Source organism: Lynx rufus, unplaced genomic scaffold, assembly GCF_022079265.1.
Source record: "Lynx rufus isolate CCGP_SWC_20201006 ecotype Redwood Valley unplaced genomic scaffold, mLynRuf1.p SCAF_29, whole genome shotgun sequence".
NCBI classification, from domain to species: domain Eukaryota; kingdom Metazoa; phylum Chordata; class Mammalia; order Carnivora; family Felidae; genus Lynx; species Lynx rufus.
Window position 1 is genome coordinate 2,861,781 of NW_025814844.1, and position 24,682 is coordinate 2,886,462.

At 39.3% G+C, this 24,682-nt stretch overlaps 1 protein-coding gene across 1 annotated transcript in view; it reads right to left on the minus strand.

The window, feature by feature from the left end:
• The window catches only part of CEP192 (centrosomal protein 192), a 133,218-nt gene extending 109,077 nt beyond the window's left edge, over nt 1–24,141 (minus strand). The window contains exons 1-6 of the mRNA XM_047090282.1: nt 23,719–24,141; nt 17,592–17,759; nt 16,746–16,871; nt 8,923–9,098; nt 5,710–5,762; nt 2,374–2,494 (exon numbers count right to left, since the gene is read on the minus strand). Of these exons, the coding sequence (XP_046946238.1) occupies nt 2,374–2,494; nt 5,710–5,762; nt 8,923–9,098; nt 16,746–16,871; nt 17,592–17,755 (640 nt within the window). The 5' untranslated portion in view covers nt 17,756–17,759; nt 23,719–24,141. The remainder of the gene's footprint in view (nt 1–2,373; nt 2,495–5,709; nt 5,763–8,922; nt 9,099–16,745; nt 16,872–17,591; nt 17,760–23,718) is intronic.
• Between the last annotated feature and the right edge of the window lie 541 nt (nt 24,142–24,682).

Here is a 24,682-nt window from a genome sequence, read left to right on the forward strand (position 1 = left end):
ATCCTAGAAGAGAGCACGGTGGGTTATGTCTCTGACACTGACCATAACAACTTATTAGATATGGTCTCCTCAGGCAAGGAAAATAAAATAAAAAATAAACTATTGAGACTACATCAGCATAAAAGGCTTCTCAACAGCAAAGGAAACAATCAACAAAATATCTGAAAAAGGGGTGGTATCCAAAATATATATAGAACTAATACACAACCAAAAAAACAACCCAATTTTTAAAAATGGGCAGAAGACCTGAACACACATTTCTATAAAGAAGACATACAGATGGTCAACATACACATGAAAAGATGCTCAACATCACTCATCATCAGGTAAATGCAAATCAAAACCACAATGAGATATATGACCTCATACTTGTCAGAATGGCTAAAATCAAACACACAAAGACAACAAGTGTCGGCAAGGATATAGAGAGAAAAGAACCCAGTGCAAACTGCACTGCAGCCACTGTGGAAAACAGTATGCAGGTTCCTCAAAAAATTAAAAACAGAACTACCCTCTGATCCAATAATCACACTACTGGGTATTTACCCAAAAAATACAAAAACACTAATCCAAAGGGAGACATGCATCCCTGTTTATTGCCTCATTATTTGCAACAGCCAAATTATGGAAGCAGCCAAAGTGTCTACAGATAGGTGAATGGATAAAGAAGATGCAGTTCACACACACAGGAATATGACACAGCCATTAAGAAGAATGAAATCTTGCCATTCACAATGATGTGGATGGAACTAGAGTCTATTATATTAAGTGAAACAAGTCTGCCAGAGAAAGACAAATACTAAATGATTTCATTCATATGTGGAATTTAAAAAACAGAACAGATGAACATAGGGGAAGAGGGGGGAAAAAAGAGTGGGGGACAAACCATAAGAGACTCTTAACCATAGAGAACTAAGCGTTGATGGAGGGAGAGGAGAGGGGCTAGGGTGATGGGCATTAAGGAGGATACTTGTTGGGATGAGCACTGGGTGTTAGTGATGAACCACTAAATTCTATTCCTGAAACCAATATTACACTATAGGATAACTAACTAGAATTTAAATAAAAACTTGAAACAGAAAAAAAAAGAAAAAATCAAAAATAAATACATACATAAAAATCTAGCCTACTAAAACAAAGATCTATATAAACTCAATCTATGATTCCTTATTCACAATTCCATAATCCAAAATATCTAAAAATTGTGGCAGCAAAACCTGTCCTTAATTTATAATTTGTATTTATCCCAATCAGTTAGTTCATCAGCCTGACCTTCAAAGCCATGAATAATTTGGTCCCTTACTACCTGAGTTTGTTCCCCAATTTAGCCTCCTACAAGTGCTGTAAACCTGCCACACAAAATCACAAGAGTTTGGCTAGTCTCCAAACATGGTCTAAAATGCTCCTACCTTAGGGCCTTTACAAGAAGCTATTCCAGCTTCCTGAAATATACTTCTCTTCCCAGATCCATGTTAGGCCTATCACAGGTCTTTTCAAGAAAGAGGAAAAAATGCATCACCCTTTTTAAAAAAAATTTTTTTTTAATGTTTCTTTATTTTGAGACAGAGAATGAGTATGCATGCACATGCACAAGGAAGAGACAGCAAGAGAGGGAGACAGAAAATCCAATGCAGGCTCTGTGCAAGTCAGACGTTCAACTGACTGAGCCACCCAAGCGCCCTGCATCCTTTTCTTTTCTTTTTTTCAATTTTTTAATATTTATTTATTTTTGAGAGGGACAAACAGAGAGTGAGTGTGAACAAGGGTGCGGCAGAGAGAGAGGGAGAAAGAATCCAAAGCAGGCTCCAGGCTCAGCACTGTGAGCACAGAGCCCAAAGCAGGGCTCAAACTCACGAACTGTGAGATCATGGCCTAAGCCAAAGTCCGATGCTCAACCGACTGAGCCACCCAGGCGGCCCACCTACATCCCCTTTTAATAAGGCTTCACAGCTACCTTCCTCAATATCAGAACTCATTTGTTACCCTCCTACAATTCCTGTACAATCTGTACTGTTGACACACATCTGATGTAGTCAGAAGGTTGGCTGTGCATCTCTGTTCTCACTTGGCAAAACTTTCAGAGAGCAGAAGCTAAATATTTCATTGTTCCCCCAGTTTCTTAACATAGTGCTTTATACTCTGGTCTCTAATGATAGTAAACTGAGGAATGAGGTAAATCATACCAGGATTCATAATAAATAAGTTTTGAAAAATCCCATCACTCAACAGAAGTGACCATTTGAGTATAGGTATGGAGGAGATGAAGAAGAAGGCAAAGAAACAAAAAGCTGGCAATGATTACTGAAACAAAGAAGCAGAAAGACATGGAGCAGCAAGGTAAGGACTAGGAAAACACAAGTCACTTTACAGTACCAGAAGAATCGTCCAAGCTTGTCAGTGACATAAGTTTCTCATTTTCTAATAAACTAGTGTGGCTTAAGTCATTGTTTGGATTCTTGTCTTCAAATTTCTTTCCAGCATGAGGAACAACAATCTGTAAGAAATAAAATGCAAGTAAGAGAAGCAAACTCATTTCTTTGAAGACCACAGCACAAGGTTACAAAAAAGACCGCCAATGTGCTCACTCTGTGTAATTCACAATTTAGGTAATAAGAGCTAGCTGTTTTATTATGAATCAATAACTTTCTTCCTGCCCCCATGCCACCTTCCTTCCCTGGCCCACCCAATGAGACACTTAAAATTTAACGTCTTAAATTGTGTGAACGATGCTCGAGGACCTAATATTCTAGTCAGTATACAAATACCCAGATGAATTTGAACACAAGGCTTGCTTTGGATTCCACAGCTTACATTGGAATCACAGATTTTTCTGTTCCTCAACCCAGGAACCACATAACCCTAAGGGCACACAGCAGTTTGCTAAGGGCATTCAAAGTCCAGAATAAAAGTTGATGTTGCCTTCTAAGTATCAATTTTATTTCACAATCATATTAATTATGTATCAGACAATACCATCTTTAAAATTAGATTGCAAAATGCATAGCAATTTTTAAGACAAAAACTTGGCCTCTCTGTGCAATTGCATACTTGCAGAGAACAGTGCTGAATTATGCTCATAAAAATCTAAAGATGTGGAATCTAAAAAAAACACAAATGAACAAACAAAAAACAGACTCAAACACAGGAACAAACTGGTGGTTCCTGGAGGGGAGAGAGTAGAAGGATGAGTGAAACAGCTGAGTAAGTAGTCCAAACTTCCAGTTATAAAACAAATAAGTCACAGAGATGATGAGTACCACATAGAGAATACAGTCAATAATATTGTTGTAACTTTGGATGGTGACAGAGGATAATTACACTTCTGGTGGGGAGCATTTATAAGCACAGAATTGTTGAAGTGCTACACTGTATACCTGAAACTAATATAACACTGTATATCAACCACACTTCAATTAAAAATAAAAAGGAGCTTATTCTCACCACTCCCTCCCCCGCACACACAAATCAAATGTATTAGTAGTTCCCTCTGGTCTACATTTTCTAATATATTTATTTTCCTCCTGCTCTCACTTCATCATCTCCTTTTTAGCAAGTATCTTATATTTCTATACTTGTTTTGCTGCTTTCCAGTTTTATGGTCCCTCTCTTACCATCAATGATTTCTAATACTTTTAGGAAGTCAATTCTTCAACAATCCTAAAAATAATAAATTTCCTATCATAAAGAAAAGTTATAGGGGCACCTGAGTGGCTCAGTCAGTTAAGTGTCCAATTTTGGCTCAGGTCATGATCTCACAGTTCATGAGTTCAAGCCCCATGTCGGGCTCTGTGCTGAGACAGCCCAGAGCCTGGAGCCTGCTTCAGATTCTGTGTCTCTCGATCTCTCTCTCTCAAAAAATAAAGAAAGAAACATTAAAAAAAAAAAAAAAAAAAAAGAAAGAAAAGTTATGGTCTCTCCCTTTAGAAACCATGTCTTCTAAATGTTCAGGAAATCATGCTTTCTGACTTAATTTCAATTTGACTACACCTGAACTTCCTCAAAAAAGCATCTCTCAAATTTGAAAGTTATTAGTAGTTATTTATACATAAGGAGCAAATATATAGAACAGGGGTTGACAAACATTTTCTGTAAAGAGTCAGCTAGCAAAGTATTTCAGGTTTTATCAGCCTTACAGTCTCTATCACAACTTCTCAACTCAGCTGTTGTAGCACAAAGCAGCCCTAAATAATACAGAAACAAATGGGCATGGCTGTGTTCCAACAAACTACAGAAACAGGCAGATTGGATTTGGACAATAAGCCACAGATTGCCAACCCGTACATAGCACAGAGAAATAACTCTTTAGAACTTTTTGTTTATATTATATATTAAAAAAAAAACTCATAAATATGAGACTCCAAACCTGAAATCCCTGCTAACCATTTATGTTGGACTTGGAACTGTTTCTCTGCTTAGTGCCCCTTCCTTTGAGGAGCGCATCTCTTTCTACATCACATGGACCTGGTGGGGTAGTCAGCCACACTCCACTCTGTGCATATATATAGACACTGAGGCATATGTACATACATATGTGTGTGTGCATGCACACACACACACACATACACACACACACACACACACACACACACACACACACAGAAGTGGACATAAGTCCAGGCTCAACAGAGTGTTTTATTCCAATCTAACCCCTTGGCACAGTGATTTACAAAAAGGAGAACACATGACCCAAGTGATCTCATTAGAACTGTCGTCTTTTTCTTTTTTAATTCATCCTTAAAGAAAGATCATGGTCTTCTTTTTTGATCATAAATGTTAAGAATGAAGCAGGGGGGTGGGGGGGTGGAATCTGGGTGGCTCAGTCAGTTACAGATCCTAAGCGTCCAACTCTTGATTTCGGCTCAAGTCAAGATCTCACAGTTCATGAGTTTGAGCCCTACATCGGGCTCTGTGCTGACAGTGCAGAGCCTGCTTGGGATTCTCTCTCCCTCTCTCTGTCTCTCCCCTGCTTGTGCATGTGCACGCTTGCTCTCTCTCTCTCTCTCTCTCTCTGTCTCTCAAAACTAAACTTGGGGCGCCTGTGTGGCTCAGTTGGTTGAGCATCCAACTTCAGCTCAGGTCATGATCTCGTGGTTCATGAGTTTGAGCCCCGCGCTAGACTTGCTGCTATCAGTGCAGAGCCCGCTTTGGATCCTCTGTCCCTGTCTCTCTCTGCCCCTCCTGTGCTCTTGCTCATTTAAAAAAAAGTGAGGGGTGCCTGGGTGGCTCAGTTGGTTGACTATCCAACTTCAGCTCAGGTCATAATCTCATGCTTCGTGAGTTTGAGCCCCACATTGGACTCACTGCTGGCAGTGTGGAACCCGCTTCGGATCCTCTGTCCCCCTCTCTCTGTCCGTCCCTCCCACCCTCCTGCCTCAAAAATAAAACAAAATTTAAATGAATAAACTTGAGAGAGAGAGAGAGAGAGAGAGAGAGAGAGAGAGAGAGAGAGAAACCCTTACCTTCCCAGAGCCATCATTGCAGAGAGAGCCAGCAAGGAGTGAAGTACAGCAGAGGTGAAATCCTGATAACACATGAGGCTCTGGACCAGCACTACTCAGTTCCTAGTTACTTGAAGGAGTAACATGGCTTTCTACTACTTACAAGTAAGAGACCTCTAATATCACTACTATTTAGCACTTACACATGTGAGATAGGAACTTTTACTCTCCCAGTAACACTCCAAAAATTGATTAACATGTAAACGATTACCTTGTTCTCCTTATTATTCGTCCATGATTGTAAACAAAAATCAATAGGCGAGTCTGTTGGAGAAAACAAAAATAACTGAGACCAAGTTATTTTATCAACTAAATACCCAACAATTCCTAAACATAGCAAATTAATGAACTAAACATTTTTTCCCTTTAAGGAGAATAGAGCACTTTTAAATGATGGTATAGGAACTTATCATTTGATCAGTTAAATTAAAACACTGTCAGGGTGGGGAAGTATAAAAAATTATACATATGCCAAAAAAAAAACTTGAGCATGAATCTAATCAAGCCTTTTAAGCAAACTTTTGCTTTACAGAGGATACAGGAACAGAGAAACAAGAAAAATGACAGCATGACTAAGCATATGGAAAATCTACAGGGTGACTGACCTAGTCAACAGGCACTGACTAAAGAGACACAACAACAAATATACCACAACATAAGGTAATCTTCCTTGGACACCAATTCAAGCAAACCAACCTGGATAATTAGCAAATGAATATAGACTAGAGTACTATGTAATACAAGAACTGTCAAGTCTGTTAGCAGTGTTAATAGCATTGTGGCTATATAAGAAAGTATCTGTATTTTGAGAGATGCACACTAAAATATGTAGGAAAAAAAATGACATTTGGAATGTTAAAATATCAGGAAAAAAGGTAATAAAAAAAACAGAAGAAATAAAGCAAGTATGAATAAATCTTATACTAGATTGTGGGATAAGTATAGGAGATTTTTTAACAGAAATAAAATTTGCATACCATGAAATCACCTTTCTAAAGTGTACAATTCAGCAGTTTTTAGTATATTCACAAGGCTGTGCAACCATTAGCACTCTCTAATGCCATAATATTTTTACCATTCCAGAAACAAATACTGTACCAGTAGCACTCACTCCCCATTCTCCCCTTCCCTGGCCCTGGCAACCACTAATCAACTTTCTGTCTCTATCGATTTGTCTATTTGGTGTCTACAGATGTACCTGTGGATGAACAGAATCTCTTATAACATGTGGCCTTTTGTATCTGTCTTCCTTCACTTAGCCTAATGTTTTCAAAGTTCATCCATGTTACAGTACATATCAATACTTCACTGCTTTTTATGGCTCAATAACCCTTCACTATATGGACACACTACATTTTGTCTATCCATTCAGCAGTTGATGGAGATTTGAGTTGTTTCTACTTTTTGGCTACTGTCATTAATGCTGCTATGAACATTCATGTACAAGCTTTTGCATGGACATGTTTTCATTTCTCTCAGGTATACACCTAGGACTGGAACTGCTGGCTTATACGGTAGTGCTATGTTTAATGTTTTAAAGAACTGTCAAACTACTTTCACAGCAACTGCACCATTTTACATACCTACCAGCAAAGGAGGAGAGTTTCGATTTCTCCATATCCTCACCAACACTTGCTATTTCCAACTTTTTGATTATAGCTATTCTAGTAGGTGCATAGTGATTATCTTGTGGTTTTGATTTGCATTTACCTGATGATGTTATGCATCTTTTCATTTGTTTATTGGCCATTTGTACAACTTCTTTAGACAAATGTCTATTGAAACCCTTTGCCCATTTTACAGTACGGGTTGTTTTTTTTTTATTGAGTTGTAAGACTTATTTATATATCCTTTATCATATATGTGATTTGCAAACATTGTCTTCCATCCTTGTGTTGCCTTTTCACAGTCTTAATAAGTCTTTTGAGACACAAAAGGTTTCAATTTCAATGAAGTCCAACTTATTAATTTTCTCTTTTATTGCTTGTGAGTATGAGGAGTTAATATCATTCTCACTACATTCATAAATATTTGACACTTTTCATCAAGGGAAATACAAACATCTCAAGATTTTTAACATAAACAGGGGCATCTGGGAGGCTCAACTGGTTAAACATCTGACTTCGACTCAGGTCATGATCTCATGGTTCATGAGTTCAAGCCCTGTACCAGGCTCTCTGATGCCAGCATAGAGCCCACTTTGGATCCTCTGTCTTCCTCTCTTTGCCCCTCTTCCCTACCCTCTCAAAAATAACAAAATAAACATTAAAAAAAAAAGAATTTAACACAAACATAAAAATGTGCATTCATTCATCAATTGTAAAATATAGGCTCAAGCAAGGCCTTTGAAGTACTGAACCATTTGGAGTTACATGCTATCTTAACTACATAAGCCTACAATACATGGTTTAAAATATCTAGTTTTAATTTCTCTGATGAAAGAGAACAAAGAGTACTTAAAAGCAATCTGAAAGCAGCAGTCTGTAAGTTATTTATTTTACAATCTTCCCCACATTTTTGTAGTTTCTTTCCCAGATTCAATTTGAAAACAATTGTTCAAATGACTCCAAAGTGTTAAACTTGGTTTTCTTAGAAATAATAATCTTTTTGGGGCGCCTAGGTGGCTCAGTCGGTTAAGCGTCCAGCTTTGGCTCAGGTCATGATCACACAGTCCGTGAGTTCGAGGCCCGCGTCGGGCTCTGTGCTGACAGCGCAGAGCCTGGACCCTGCTTCAGATTCTGTGTCTCCCTCTCTCTCTGCCCCTTCCCTGCTCATGCTCTGCCTCTGTCTCAAAAATAAACAAAAACGTTAAAAAAAAATTAAAAAAAAAAAGAAATAATAATCTTTTAGAATTTATAATTCACCAATGTATATAAAAATAAGTTTAGGAACAAAAATGACTACTGGTAAAAATATAAATTAATTGGAGCAGGGGCGCCTGGGTAGCTCAGTCGGTTAAGCGTCCAACTTTGGCTCAGGTCATGATCTCGCAGTTCGTGAGTTCGAGCCCCACGTCGGGCTCTGTGCTGACAGCTCAGAGCCTAGAGCCTGCTTCAGATTCTGTGTCCCTCTCTCTCTGCCCCTCCCCTGCTCACAGTCTGTCTCTCTCTGTCTCTCAATAATAAATAAATGTTAAAAAAAATTTTTTTTAATTAATTGGAGCAGGAAATGTGAAAAGTGTGTCTTGCACAAAGGGTGCTGCAACCATCTGACAGCATGATTTCCTAAGGAAAGGAGTTTTCAGCTTAATCAGCAACAATAATTAAGAGATTAAAAGACCTTTTCCTATAAAAATATTAATAGGTAAACGCCAAGCCATAAGTGTTTTCAGTTTCCATATCACAGCTTAAGATAAATACCAAAGACAAATGAGAAAGGAAATTGAAATACATACGTTAAGAAGTAATTTCTAAATGTTCAGTACCTTGCACTTGTTCCAGTGGTGAAATCCTATCAAAATGATTTTTGCTCTGAAAGGATTCTGCAGTTTTAGCTTGCTCCTCTTCTGTTCTTGCTATATTTCTTTGCAAATCAGACTCTTCGAGAACAGCATCTGACAAATGCTGACTTTCTATATGGTTCTTTTTCTTAGAGATACAACTTTTTCATTAGGGAACAGAATGATGATGAAATGTTAGTTATCTTGGGTAAATCAATAAAATAGTCATTAATCAGTTATGTATTTAATCTCCCAAAAAGAAAAAATGGATACAGTGAAAAGAAAAATTTCTAGGACCAGCCAGAAACTATTACTGGTTCCACTGTAGGTGCCCTGGGGACTGCACCACCATTTGGGGTCCAGAGATACACAATCTACCAAAATCAAATATAGCATCTTATTGCTACTCTGCCTTGCACGTTATAAAATGGGGGTGTTTTCTTTCTCAAATATCTCTGAATCTATCACATCTACAGAAAAACTCAGCTTTCTAAAAACAAGACAGACTTAAACAATACTGATATATTTGCCAAAAGGCTGATTCTCTGAATTACTAAATGCTTTACATTACTTTTAGCCCCTGCTACTGGCCTTGTCCCCATCTTTGTATTTCTATTGTTTTATATATGGATGACAGTATTTTTCCTTAAAGGCAATTTTTTCCTCCCAATCTCCTACAAAACTTCTTGGGTCCGATGCAATTCACCACAGCCCTCCACCAACAAGAGGAAGGGTAGCAATGAACTTTTTAGAAAAAGGCCTCTAAATGCAATAAATTCATCATCTGACAAACTGATATCTTAGGGTCAGGCTATAATCTGGCCAGGATGGATGAAATGAAGATAGTCCTTCTCTATTCCAAGTGCTAACCCCTGTGCCTGAGGCAACTCCCAACTCTAATTCACCTCCCAGGTTTTCCATCTCTTTATTGAGGCTGTAATACACAGAAAGCCATTACCATTAGTTCAATCCAAAAGTGCATTCATAAGTAGATAAAGGAAAGTTTTACCCCAAACAGGAGCTGAGTAAAAGAGAGGGTAGGGGTAGGTGAAAAGACTATAAATGGATACAAAGTTGTAAGATATAGAAGAGAGAAAAAGAGGTGGGGGTGCAGAGCAAAGGAATCCAACAGAATGAAAAGGCAATCTACTGAATGGAAGAAAATATCTGCAAATCATATCTGATAAGTGGTTAATATCCAAAATGTATAAAGAACTCATACAACTCAGTAACAAAAAACAAACAACAGAAAAAAACCCACAAAACACAAAACACAAAAAACAAAAACCCAAACAATACAATTAGAAGATGGCCATATCTGAAAAAGTATTTTCCAAAGAAGACACACAGATGACCAACAGGTACATGAAAAGATGTTTAACATCAACTAATCATTAGGGAAATGCGAATCAGAACCACAATGAGATATCACCTAACACTTGTTATAGTAACTATTATTAAAAAAAAACAACAACAACAAGAAATAACAGGCATTGGTGCAGATGTACAGTGCTAGTAGGAATGTAAACTGGGAATGTAAGTTGGTGCACCCACTATGGAAAACAGTACAGAGGTTCTTCAAAAATTACAAATAGATCTACCGTATGATTCAGCAATCCCACTGCAGGGTATTTATCCAAAGAAAACTAAAACACTAACTCAAAAAGATATATGGCATCCCCATGTTCAATGCAGCATTATATACAACAGCCAAGATGGAAACAACCTAAGTGTACATCAACACATGGGTGAACAAAGAAAAAGTGATAATATATACATAATGGAATATTGTTCAGCCATAAAAAAGGAAATCTTGCCATTTGTAACAACATGGATGGACTTTAACGGTGTTATGGTTATTAAGACAGAGAAAGACAAATACCACATAATCTCATTTATATGCAGAAAATAAAAATGAAAACAGAAAACTAAGCTCATAGATACAGAGAAGAGATTAATGTATCCCAGAGGTGGGGACTGGGGGTAGGAGAAATGGGTGAAGGGAGTCAAAAGGTATAAACTTCCAGATATAAAATAAGTCACGGAGATATAACATACAGCATGGTGATTATCAGTAATAATACTATATTGCATATCTGGAATTGTTAAGAGAGTAAATCTTAAAAGTCCTCATCACAAGAAAAAAATTTTCTGTAACTATGTAAGGTGATAGATATTAACTAGACTTATTGTGGTAATCGTATCACAACACATACAAACATCTAATCATTACATTGTACACCTAATATAATGTGATGTGTCAATTATATTTCAAATAAATAAAATGAGCATATGAAAGAGAAAAAAGACAATAAAGATCTCTATGTGACTTTTTAAAAATAAAAAAAGGTGGGGGCACCTGGGAGGCTCAGTCGGTTAAGCATCTGACCTCGGCTCAGGTCATGATCTCACAGTTGGTGAGTTCAAGCCCCACATCAGGCTCTCTGCTGTCAGCATAGAGCCCACTTCAGATCTTCTGTCCCCCCCTCTCTCTTCCCCTCCCTCGCTCACGCTCTCATTTTCCCAAGAATTAAAAAAAAAATAAAAAATAGAAGGTGGTAGGGAAGGCAAGTTGGTTATATGAAATAAATAAAAAAGAAGTCATGACATTCAGGTTCATTTCATATTTTAAAGGCCCCCACTCTAAGAAGAGCATACACACTTGGCCCTTAAACAAGATAAGGGTTAGGGGCACCAACTTCTTGCACAGTTGAAAATCTGTGTCTAACTTTTGCCTCCCCCAAAACTTAACTACTTAGTACTGTTGATGTAGAAAAAACATACACATACTTTGTATATGTATTATACATTGTATTCTTATAATAAAGCTAGAGAAAAAAATGTTATTTAGAAAATTATAAGGAAGAGAAAATACACGTATAGTACTATATTTATAAAAAATAATCTGCATATAAGTAGACCCATGCAGTTCAAGGGTCAACTGTAGTGTGACCGTTAGAACTTTATAACAGAGCCAGTTAACCACCTCCCCCCAAATCTACTTCCTCAAAACTAATGGGCTATCACTTGCCCATTAAAATTCTTCAAATTAAGTCAAATAAGTTTCAAGTAAAAGTGGCAAGAGTAACTTCTAGGAGTGCATGAAAACAACAGTAAGAACATCTATAAAAGTAAAGCAATCTGAATGAGAGCCACCAGTCTTAGCCCAAGCTTACGTCAGATTCTTGAATCTGAAAAGCAGATGGGGTACACAGGAGAAAGAAAGCTGTGGTCCAGAACAAGAACAAAAGGGCCCAGAAGCAGAAAGCAAATCTGCCAGGAAGAGCTCCAGAAATGTTTCCTGACTACAGGAGGAAGGAGGGCAGGAGGAGTCTGGAGGGAGGGGTTGACTGAAAGTCTACCAGATGCCTGTGCTGGGCAGTTTTCCACTCCTGCTCCCAACCAAACAAAACAACAGTGTCAACATGACACCACACATCTAGGATGGCACTTCTCCACACAAGGCATATGAAACGCCTGTGCAGAATGAAACTATAGTGGTGACAGCAGTGTTAAACACCTGGCATGAACGGAAGACTCCCCAGCCTGCTCACCCCAAAGTGAAGCCAGCCAGGAGCACTGCCTAGCTTGCACGAAGACCTAACAGAAATGAGACCTGGATACCCACTAGCCCATACTAGCAATCAAGAAGGCAGCCATAAATCAGATTCAGGAGAAGGAGCAGCTTGAGAGATAAAAATAAAGACGAACAAACTAAACAACCCCAGAGACAAGGAATAATTTATAGAACTTTGAAAAATCCCAATTAGTATTCTCAGAAAATGTTCAAGTAGCCATTACATCCACAAAAAGGAGTTATAAAAAATGGAAGACTAGGGCACCTGGGTGGGTCAGCGGGCAAAGCGTCTGACTCTGGATTTCCACTCAGGTCATGATCTCATGGCTTGTTGGTTCAAGCCCCATGTTGGACTCTTCACTGGCAGCACGAGGTCTGCTAGGGAATCTCTCTCTGCCCCTCTCCTGCTCTCTCTCTCTCACAAAATAAATAAAAAAACTTAAGGGGGGGGGCGGGGGGAGAGACCAGAAAAACGAGCTCTCAAAATTATGACTGCCAAATGATTTAATTGAAGGGTTGGAAAAAAACTGGGAACTTATCTAGAACATTGTTTGCACTGAGACAAACAAACAAAAACAAACAAAGGAAAAAATAATGGAAATAGATCAACCCAGGCAATCCAAACAGTAAAAAAGAAAGAAACATAGAAAATTACCAAAGTAACAATTATCTAGAACTAAAGCACACAGATTTCTGGACGATGCCAATTAGAATTTGGTGGGGGGGGGGGGATGAATAAAAAAATCACCCACCACAGACTGAGAGAGGATTCTAGGAGTTTCCAGAAAGAAAAAAGTTCAGACACCAAAGGTCAAGGATCAAAATGACTTCTCAGGCTTCTCATACTATGTAGCTATGCCTTCAAAATATTGTGAAAAGTTATTTTCATCTTTAAATCTTATCCTCAGCTAAAATATTTATTAATTCCAAAGTTAGAATAAGGATATTTTTAAGACATAAATTCCACCCTCCCCCAGAAGGAGGCACAGAAGCCATCCTTCACATGGGTGAAATGCATAGCTCTGCAGCCTGTGGAGCACCATCACAGCAGACATAGAAGTCTGGCTCTCAGACAACAACCCAGATCTTCAGACTACTCAATGGAGGCAAGGAATAGCCCCAAAGCACTCACCTCCACCCATCGAAAGTCTAGAATGAGGCCAGTACACTGTACCTAGGACTCCACCTCACCAGGTCTCCTATCTTCCATTAACAGGGATCTACAAGACCACTTCCCAGATCTACTGGCCCACATCAAAGAATCAAGAGGCTACTACTGATACTCTCCTCCCTTCTCCTCATATCCACTGTCTCATCACCAACATCAGTTCAGTGGGGCTAACTTCATTCAAAGATCCACAAGCACATTCTCCCCCACGAATCCTCCCCAACAAACCCTTCTACTGTACCTTCAAGGTACAGTGCTGGATCAGCCAAATCTTGTTATTCCTGAACTCCTCCTGTGAACACCCCTTTCACCTCACGCTTTAGGGAAAACCTGGATGTCCTATGAGGACACTGCCTGCCTTAAACACTGGCAAATGAGAACTGTCATCTCTCCCACAGCCTTGGAATCACTGGGTGTAGAGATGGAATGTGTGTCTCCATCAACATGTCTTCTCGGTACAACTTCCAGATCACCTTTGCTGAAGTCTCTAGGCCTGGAGTCCTACAACCCCTCATGTCATCTGCCTTAGAACCTCAACTCTATAATGTTCTGACACAACCCAAGCCCCCAATTCATTCATACCACCACATCTCACACTCCCTCACCCTTCTGCTATCCTTTCCTCTTCCTTAACCTAAATCTCATAACCAATCATCACACATCCTCAACTTCCTTATCCTTCACTGCTTTCATCAAACTACAAGCCTAGTTAAACCCAACTCTCCCCTCACACCTTGCCAGCATCCCTGCAGCTGAATGTGGTTGGGGAAAACACCACAATCACATTAAATTCATTACCATGACCCTGGTGGGACTCCTGATGCTGTCTGACAATCCCACTATTTCCCTCTCTGTTCACACTCCCACACTCCCGTGACTGTTTACATCTCTCTACTCCTCCTCCTCCACCCTATGTTGATGACCATGCCTCCTCCTGCACTAAGAGACCCCAAGCACCGAAAAGACAACATTCAAATTCCTACCACCACATGTACCCACACATACTGCCTTCCCACCTGTAATACAGAGGAACTATCCACAGTCCTACCTCTCTCGTCATTTCCTCCATGGCATGTTAGATCCCGTCCACTCTTATTTATGTAAAGGCATTGCTCTGGCAATTCTCTTTTCTTTTTATATAATCAGACTTTCCTTTTCCAGATCATTCCTATCTCCATGTAAACGTGCAATAACTTCTCTCACCATAAAAAAGAAAAGAGAAATAACTTCTCTTGACCTACTATACTCACCAGCTATCACAGCCCTGCATTTTGGCTGACTTTCGCAGCAAAACATACCATCTCCAATACTAACCTCTGACACTAGTGTGCCTCCTCCTGCTTCCACCGAAGCCACCTGACAGGGCTACCTACGACCTAACCTATGCTAATTCCAATGGTCATTTCCTAGTCCTCAGTTTTTTGGACACAACTGGACCCCTCTCGCTTCTTTCACATATGCTCTTTATGTGACTTCTGAGATACTGCTTTCTTCCTACCTCAGGCCAGTAATTATTAGTCTTCATGTCTATTCCTCCTCTCTCCACCTTAACGTTGAAGTGCCCCGACATGAGGCCCTGGTGCTCTTCTCTTCATCTACCTCACCCCCTTGATAATCCAACCTCCTAAGTGGTCTTCCTGCTTCCAGACTTGCGTCCAAACAGTGTATTCACCCCACAGTAGCCAGAGTGAACCTTTTAAAACAAAACCCTCTAAAGGTTTCCATCTCTCTCAAAACCCTTGCTCACCCCACAGCTGCTTCCTTCCTGCTGACTGAACCTAGGTATGCTCCTAGCTTAGGGCCTTTACACTGACGCAGCCTCCACCTGAAATCCTCTTCCTCCTGATGTCTACATGACCAATTACCCCCTTCAAGTCTCTACTCATATCTTACACCTCCTCAATGAGACCGCCACTGATCATTCCCTTCAGCCTACCCAATTACGCTCCTTATCATGTTCTACTTTTTTCTAGCACTTTTCCCTTCAAATATACTATAAAACTGTATATTTTAATGTCTTTTTGTTTAATGTCAGTTTTGTTCACTGGTATTTCCTAAGTACTTAGAGAAGTACCTGACACACAGTAGGCACTTGGTCAAAAATACACATGGAATGAATGAGTATACAAAGAGTTAACATCTTTAATATACAGAAAGCACTTATATCCAAATGTTACCAAGAGGCAATTCACAACAAAAATATAAGTAATGAATAAACATTAAAGTATGTTCAATTCCATAAATACTCCATTATGAATTCAAACACAGAAAACTTTAAGAATGCTTGTAATACCACCATCAAGAGATAACTACCATTTACATTTTGGTTTATAGCCTTCCAGATTTTCTTCTATGCATTTATGCATGTGTACAAATTTTTTTACTTCTAAAATCAAGGATTAAAAATAATACCACCAAATGTTGGAGAGGGCTCAGAGAAGTAGGCATTCTCATGTACATCTTTTAGTGGGAGTATAAAGTGGTACAAATCTTCTAAAGAGCAATGTGGTGATTTGTAACGGTCTTTAAATTAAATATTAACTCAGCAATTTCAATCCTAGGAATTTATCTGAATAAAATAACCTACTAGATGTGCAAATGTATAAATAAAATTCAGTAAATTTGTAATAGCAAAATCTCAATAATCTAAATGCCTCACATGGTGCAGCCATTAACAGGACACATATATACATTAATTATAATTGAAACAAGAGCATATTAATTTTTAAAAATTAAAAATAGTATGTACAGTTTAATCCTGTATGTGTGAAACAATTTAATATACATATGTATAGGTGCACAGAAAACAGTCTAGTTAGTAAGATTATAGACTTATTGTCTTCCTTATAATTCTCTGTATTTTCTACTTTTTTTAATGAGCATATATTACTTTTGGAATGAGAAAAGTTGTTTGGAAAGACTAAAAATGTTTGTGATTAAAATTATACAAAGAAAACTCTTAAAGATTCTTAAACTTACTCAGAGACAGAGTCACACTTTCATTTTACACAGGATGAGACCTGCTTTTAGGACGGAAAAAACAAAATGAAGGTATGAACTTACTCATCATCCTGGAAGCTAAGGTGTAACTTCTCTCTTGATTCAGCTTCACTCTGGCTACTGGGAGATGACTCTGATGGAACTGAAAACCTCCTTTCTGCTAAATAAGATGCCTGGATATCAGAATACCTATACGCACACAAAAGGTTTTGTTAATAATTAAATTATGCACATTTAAAATTCACCATGACATAGGGCTATATGACTATAACCAACTGAGGGGGGATGAAAACAAATAGGGCCTCTGGTGTTCAAAATCATCATCTCATATAAAAAGCTCTGAATATCTGTGCATCAACAATGAGGTCTGTCTGTACTAAACAAAAGAGTCACCGAAATCTTAAAGCTTAAAGTTTTTAGAGAGTTAACTCAACCCCTTCATTCCAAAGGTAAAGATAATGCTTCTTTCCAAACGTTTAAGGGAAGTAGTTAAGATATTTAAGTATGGGCAAACTTTACACATCATACAAGATGGATGAACTGTACACAGCACATATGGAGATACAACTCAAATTACCAGCTACCAGTAAGGTTGAACTAATATAAACCCAAAACACTATGAACAGAAAAATGGATTAGTAGACCAAAAGGTCCCTGGTGCTCAGTTCCAAATCCACCCATCCACTAGTGATGAACACAATGGTCTAGGGAAACATACAATAAATTTTTTGTAACAATTATATATATATATGAATATATATAATAGATACAAACACGTGATATATTTATGTATATATAGTATACATAAAGCAAAAGCTCAAGCATGACTGAGACATTTTTACAGAAGTATCAATGTATTACAGGCGTTTAAGACCTTAACAAAAAATCGTCTTTTCAAACAATTCTTACCTGTTATCAGTCATGGATCTATTTCTAGCAAGTGTTGAAACAGCGACAGGTAAGCCAAGATTTGAAGAAAGAGTGACATTTTCCAAAATCTCACTATTACCAAGTAATGAATTGGTTAAAAAGCTTGGAAAGGACTCTTCAGCTATACCTCGAAAATCTTCCATCTCACTGCAATAATAAAAGATTTTTATAAATCAAATACTACTATAAAACTTTTTGAAATGACTAAAAGTCTCATAAATCTTAGAAAACTGATAAATCTTAAGGGAAAAAATCATTTTTTTGGAACACCACGAAGAGATATGATCAGCAAGCATTTGGAGGTAAAGTAATTCTCAGAGTACTTTGCTACTTCCTAGCTGAGACTATAAATGTCAAACTATCTTTTTATAATTAACATAGTAACAAAATATAACACAGCTTAATTTACTCATATTTGCTATAACAAGGAGTATCAATTGCCACACTTATTTAGTAAAGAAGCAAAGAAGACACACCCTGCAGGAATATACAGATGATTTCAGGAGTACTTACATGTCTACTGGTTAAGTATTGATTCTAAAATGGAACAGAAAAAAATTGAACCAGCAAAATCTAGCCCCTGATTTCAGAGATTATTATCAAGGATGAGGAAATGTTAGTTTAAAAAGGGAGTCCATTCAGGGGCGCCTGGGTGGCGCAGTCGGTTAAGCGTCCGACTTCAGCCAGGTCACGATCTCACGGTCTGGGAGTTCGAGCCCCGCATCAGGCTCTGGGCTGATGGCTCGGAGCCTGGAGCCTGTTTCCGATTCTGTGTCTCCCTCTCTCTCTGCCCCTCCCCCGTTCATGCTCTGTCTCTCTCTGTCCCAAAAATAAATAAACGTTGAAAAAAAAAAATTAAAAAAAAAATGTTTTAAAAAAAAAAAGGGAGTCCATTCAAATAAAAATATGTTAAATAAAGTATACCTCGCACATGGACAAGGCAAAAATGGTGAAAGTGGTCTACAAAGAACTAACTCGAAAACACTAGCACAGAATCTGTACTACTGAGAGCCTTCAACCAACATTGGCCACTGGTTCTACTTGACCCTGATCACAGTACTCAGGAGATTTAATCTCAAAAATGGTTCAGAGTATTTATCATGTAAGGGGTGTAGGAATTCAGTAAAAAATTAAATCAGGAAAGCCTCAATAAACGAGAGTACTAGCCCTATACCTTGAAGAATTAGCAGAACTTTTATAGGCAAAGTATGAGATGAGGGGGCTTTTAAAGATGACAAACAATAGCAATGGGTAAAGAGAATTAAGATTTATTGCATACCTACTACCTTAACTCATTTATCCCATTTTATGAATGAAGAAAACACAATGAGTCTAAATTAGCTAAATTTACCCAAGGTTGCACAATTAGTAAAATTCAAACCCAGGTCTGACTCCAAATTCCACTCTAAGTGTATGTTAGCAATAGCCAAGTGCTCCAATGTGTTTTGGGAATGGGTGTAGAAAAGAACATGGTGAATGAAACCATGGAGTCAGACTCTGAAAGCCTTAAATGGTGTATTAGGAAGTATGGTATGTATTCTGCAGCCCAGGGAAGGACTGATCCTGGCAGCCTATGGCAGAGGAAGGCAGAGGGCTTAATGCCTGGAAGGATATTCAAAGAGCTACCACAACTGGTGAGATAAAGATAACGATGGACTGTGTTGGGGCCAATGACAAACACATTAAAGTACAGCTTTTAGGTGATATGGGCTAACTTAACTACTCTATAAAGTAGAAAACATTCATAACTCATTAGAGAGGTATAAAATTTATCTGTGAAATATCCATGCTCCTGTTGGAAGCTCACCTCTCCACCACCTGCACTTGATCCCACCCCTATCACCAATGCAGTGACAACCACTCCAGCAACTGGCCCGCCTCCTAAACATCATCAAATATTCTGTTGATTTCCACCAGCATGCTGTTAGATCCCCATGTTTTAAAAAAGCTCCTCCTAAACATCATCAAATATTCTCTGTCAGTTCCCACCACCAGCATGTTGTTAGTTCCCCATCTTTTAAAAAAGCTTTCCCCTACCTCATACCTGATCGTCCCCCTGCAGCTCCCTTTACCACATACTCCTCCAAAAGGAATCATTACTGGCATCCGATTTCACCCTTGCCATTTCCTAAACCCGCTGCAAACTGGCTCACTCCATCAAAACGCTTGTCAACATTACCACCGAGCTCCAATAATCCCATGGTCAATTTCCAGTCCTGTCTTCTTTGACCTACCAATATGGAATTGTACTCCTTCCTCATAGAAATACTTTCTTCACTGGCTTCCAAGACACAGCTGTCTGGGCTCTCCAACATAACCAGCTGCTGCTTTTCCTTCTCCTTGGCTGATTCCTCCTTATCTCCCGGACTTCCACACGGTGAAGTCTCCAGGGCTTGCTCCTAGATATCTTCCACCTACCCAACCTCTCTGGGTGATTGCCCTCAGTTTCAAAGTTTTAAATACAACATGAAATTTATATCTCCAGCCGGGCCTCTCCCCTGAACCGCAGATAGGCAACTACCTACTGTCTAGTAGTTTTCACTTACATATCTTAAAGGCACCTAAATCTGAATCTTGATTCCATCTCATTGCAGCCCCCTCAAGAAGGCCTGCTCTGAGGCTTCCCCAGAGAGAAAATTACAACTCCATTCTCCTGTTGCTCAAATCAGAAATCTTAGGGATTACTAACCACTGCCCCCAACACACACACACACACACACACACACACACACACACACACACCACCCTAAATGCAATCCCTAAGCAAAAATCCCTAACCAGAACCTATCATTTCTCATACTTCCACTGCTACCACCTTGGTCAGGCCACCACCACCTCCTGCCCAGATAATACAAAAGCCTTCCAACTATCTCCACACCTCCACTCTTCCTCCCCTAGTCTATTCCCCACACACTAAAATTATCCATATAAAATAAGTCAAATTCTGTTACTCCTTAACTCAAACCCTCCACTGGTTTCCCATCTCATTCAGACTAAAAATCAATATTTATAATGGCTAACAAGGGGCTGAATAATCTTATCTCATCTCCTACCACTCTTCTCCCTTGCTCACTCCATCCTCACCATCCCAACCTTCCTGCTGTCCCAACAACTCACCAGGGCTCCAGCCTCAGGGCCTGTGCCCTGGCTCTAACCTCCACCCAGCACAATGAAACCCTAGATGGCCTCACATTTTGCTCCTTTACTTCTTTCAAGTCTTTGGGTAAAAGTCCACTTACCCTACCTGGTCTTCCTCACCAATCTTCCTCATCAATGCCAATTGTCTTGCCCTCCTTTCTTTTTTCTGTGGTGCTGACCACCATCCAGCATGCTATATAATTTACCTGTTTAACTGTTTTTTCTCCGTATTAGAATGTAAGCTCCATGAGGGCAAGGACTTGGCCTACTTTACCACTGAATTTCTATCTAAAGCAGTGCCTTGCCTAGAGTAGATCCTGAATAAAGTTGCTGAATGAACGAATGTCTTCATACTATGTCAATTCATAGCAAATTTATCACCAACTATTATATAAGCACCATTCTCACAGATCATGCCCCAGTATTTTCCTTTCTTCAGTATTTCTATTTTCTTTTCTTGATTTCTATACACATGTGCAAAACCATCCCATGTTAGTACTTCCTGCCACCACCTTCTCACCTCCTCTTCACAGCCAAGTGTCTTAGAAGAATCCAAATTACAACTTCTGTATGTCACTTGACATCTTTCTCTGTTTCTTACATGGTAGGAATACCCAGGATTCCAATCTCAGAGCTTAGGTTATGCAATGTACATCTTACACCCTTAGGTAGGGAACTCAAACTCAAATGCTTTTAGGCACAAATACTATCAGACAATAGGACTCCAAGTGGAGGTCAACTAGAAGTTACAGACCCCACTTGAACACATTTCAATTCGGTAAGAAACACCGCTGCCAAATAAAATACATCCACTGGTGGAGCCCATTCCTGAGGGCAAAACAGGTCTATATCTTTCTACATGTTTCTGTGTCTGCTATCAACACTCTCCTCTACTGAAAAGGCTCCCAACCAGTCTCCACACTTCTATTCTTGCCACCCTACAGCTAAGTCTCCACACGGCAACCAAAGGGACCATTAAATACAAACCAGGTACCACACCCCTATCGAAATTTTCAGGGAGCCACCCCACCCTCCAGTCCTGAGGCTCATTCACCACATACTGGTGTCTCTGTTGCTGTAACACCCAAGCTCATCCCTGCCTTAGGGCCTAGAATACTCTGCTAGATCTTTGCACAAGCTAGCTCCTTCCTAACATTCACCTTAATTTAAATGTCCCATTGTAAGAGAAGTGATCCCTCATCATTAATCAAGTGTAGCCCCACAGTCTCTCACAATTGTTTTAACTTCTTCCAGCACTCATCACTATTTTTGTATTTTTCTTCCCCCACTAAAAATATTTTTCCCTGAGACATGAACCTTGCCTATCTGTCCATCACTCTTACCTAACACCTATAATAATGCCTAGCACATATTTATGAAATGAATGAATGACTGATAACATCTTTGATTTTAGGATATCAGTTTCTTAGGGACACGTCAATCTCATTCACCCATATATACTCAGTAACTTATACAGAGTTAGGAATATGAACTGGAACAAAAAATGAGTTGAAAGAAATAATCTATACCCCCTAGCTACCTAGCTGACATACAGTGTCTACTCTATTACCAGATAATGCACCAACTACTTTATATACATTTCTCTAATCCCTGCATCAAATCTGCAACATAGTCATTATTCCTACTACTGAAAAAACTGAAGCCAAGAAAGGGAATTATGAGAATTTTCCAGGCCACAAAGCACAAGTAGGATCAGAGGATTCACAGCCAGGCAAGTCTGCCCCAGAGTAATCTTTTCCTCTGCACTAATGTCATCTTCCTCATTTTGAAATCACCTTCAGCCCAGACCTCTCTATCCTGAGCTCTAAACTCCTATTTCCAAATAGCTCTTTGACATCTACTTTACTCCTAACTGGCTCTTAAGTGCTGCAAAGTTAACAAATATAAAACCAAACTCATTACCTTTCCTCCACCCACTCTTCCTATTATCTTTAATTTTACCTATGTTATCCCTATTCTTGTTCTCTCAATTAGTTATAAAACTCCAATGCTTCTAACTCCAAATAGATTTCTAACTCCAAATAGATCTCTGGAGCTAAGATCCACTTCTATATTCCCAACATCTGCCACCTATCACCTTTTAATCTAAACTATTGCACAAGTCTTCCAAGTAGCCTCCCCACATCCAACCTTGTAATCACTAAGTTATTCATTCATTTACACATATGTAAACCACATTAAAATATATACCAAATTCTTTGAGGATTTATCCTTATTTAGAGTCAAATCCAACAAAATTCAGATATTAAGCAAAGATCATTCATGCAACAATCATTATCAAATGCAAACAATGAAACACACTCTACTTATCACTGGGAATGCAAAAATGAAGCTGCTCCCCTCAGGGAGCTGACAGTTCCTATCAATTATGATCAACTATGATCCTTATTAATTATGACAGTGTTAAGTGCTGGGATACAGCTTTGCTATGGGACCAGTGGTAATACAAGCCAGGGGAAGATTCCCTGAGATGTAATCTAATATCTAGTCTCTCGTTTCCAGAAAGGATTACACCTGTTCTAAACATCCATGGACATACTACACGCCTAAATTTTCCCAGAAGGAAAAATTCCCTAAATTCCCTCTATATTGCATTACCCACCCCTCTTCCATCACCTAAAAGTGAACACAACATAACATTACCTTTCCTTTTACTATATCTTAACTATGCAGCTATCTTTGGGATTTCTCTTGCTATTTCCTTAAAGCAGGAATTTCACATTTGAGTTTCACATTTCAGTTTACTAATATTTAATTGCTTTAATTACATTTCTGGGTACATAAAAATTCATTTACGTAAATCATTAATTGGAAGTCTACACGTATAATTTAAACATTCAAAACCATATGCTGTCAAGCTTCCCTAACATTCATCATTTTTTCTTGGTGTTCTAAGAAACAATCTGTAATCAGGTATGCATTTAATATACTACTTTTCAAAGCTTACCGTAAACTTTGATCACAAAACTGAAATTCGGTGAAAAATTTTGATTTTTGGAACAGTAAAAACTCCAGTCGAATGACCTCAAAATGGCAACAGCAAACGGAGATACTTTCATAAAAACAGCTGTCCTCCAAACGACTGCCTTGAAAAGGACCTCATGTTTTACTAAACAGACTCTGAAATTAAGAGACATCAAAAGTATAGGGATATTAAACATTGTCTCCTTTCATGTTTTTTTTTTTCTTCATACAGAAATCAGATCAAGGAATGTAGGAAAGGTACTGGGAATAAATGTGAACGCGGCCTAGCAGAAACCAAAACAAAATGTGAAAATCGGGTGACACTGGCGGACACCTCTACATTTACTTAACAACGTTACTTCGTGGGTCAGTCTTGGATGAAAAGGAGAAACAGAGTCGCCGGTCACGACACACACGAAGCAAACACTCCAGTCAAGGCACTTTCCAACAAGAAACTCCAGAGCAAAGCGCATTGGTGCCTGGAAGTCACCATGTGGAAGGTGGGGAACACAAAGATGTGATCCCCAAAATCAAAACCCGTTTCTTTCAAGGCAAATCTCTCAGAGGCGCCCAATTAAACTCACTGAGCAGAATTCAGCGTGGCGGCGGGGTTGAATGCAAAGGGGCCGACGGAACAGGACCGCCGGGCTCCTGCCAGCGCCCCGTAGTCCCGGGCCCGGAGCCTGAGCCCCGCGCCCTACCCCGGCCCAACCGACAGTGCCCTATCAGCTCGGCAACCAAAATGCCTGCCGAAGGTGGATTCACCTGCCGCCTGCCAAACCACAGTCAAGACACAGTGGACCCCTCCTCACCAAGCCCGCGACTCCAGGGTCGGGAGCCGAGAGTTGGCCGGAAAGGTCCAGAGGGAGGGGACGTCACGGTGGCACTGCAAATGCGCCTGCGCATATCCCCCGCACCCGAGGCCGCCCGGACTGGCCGTACAGCGC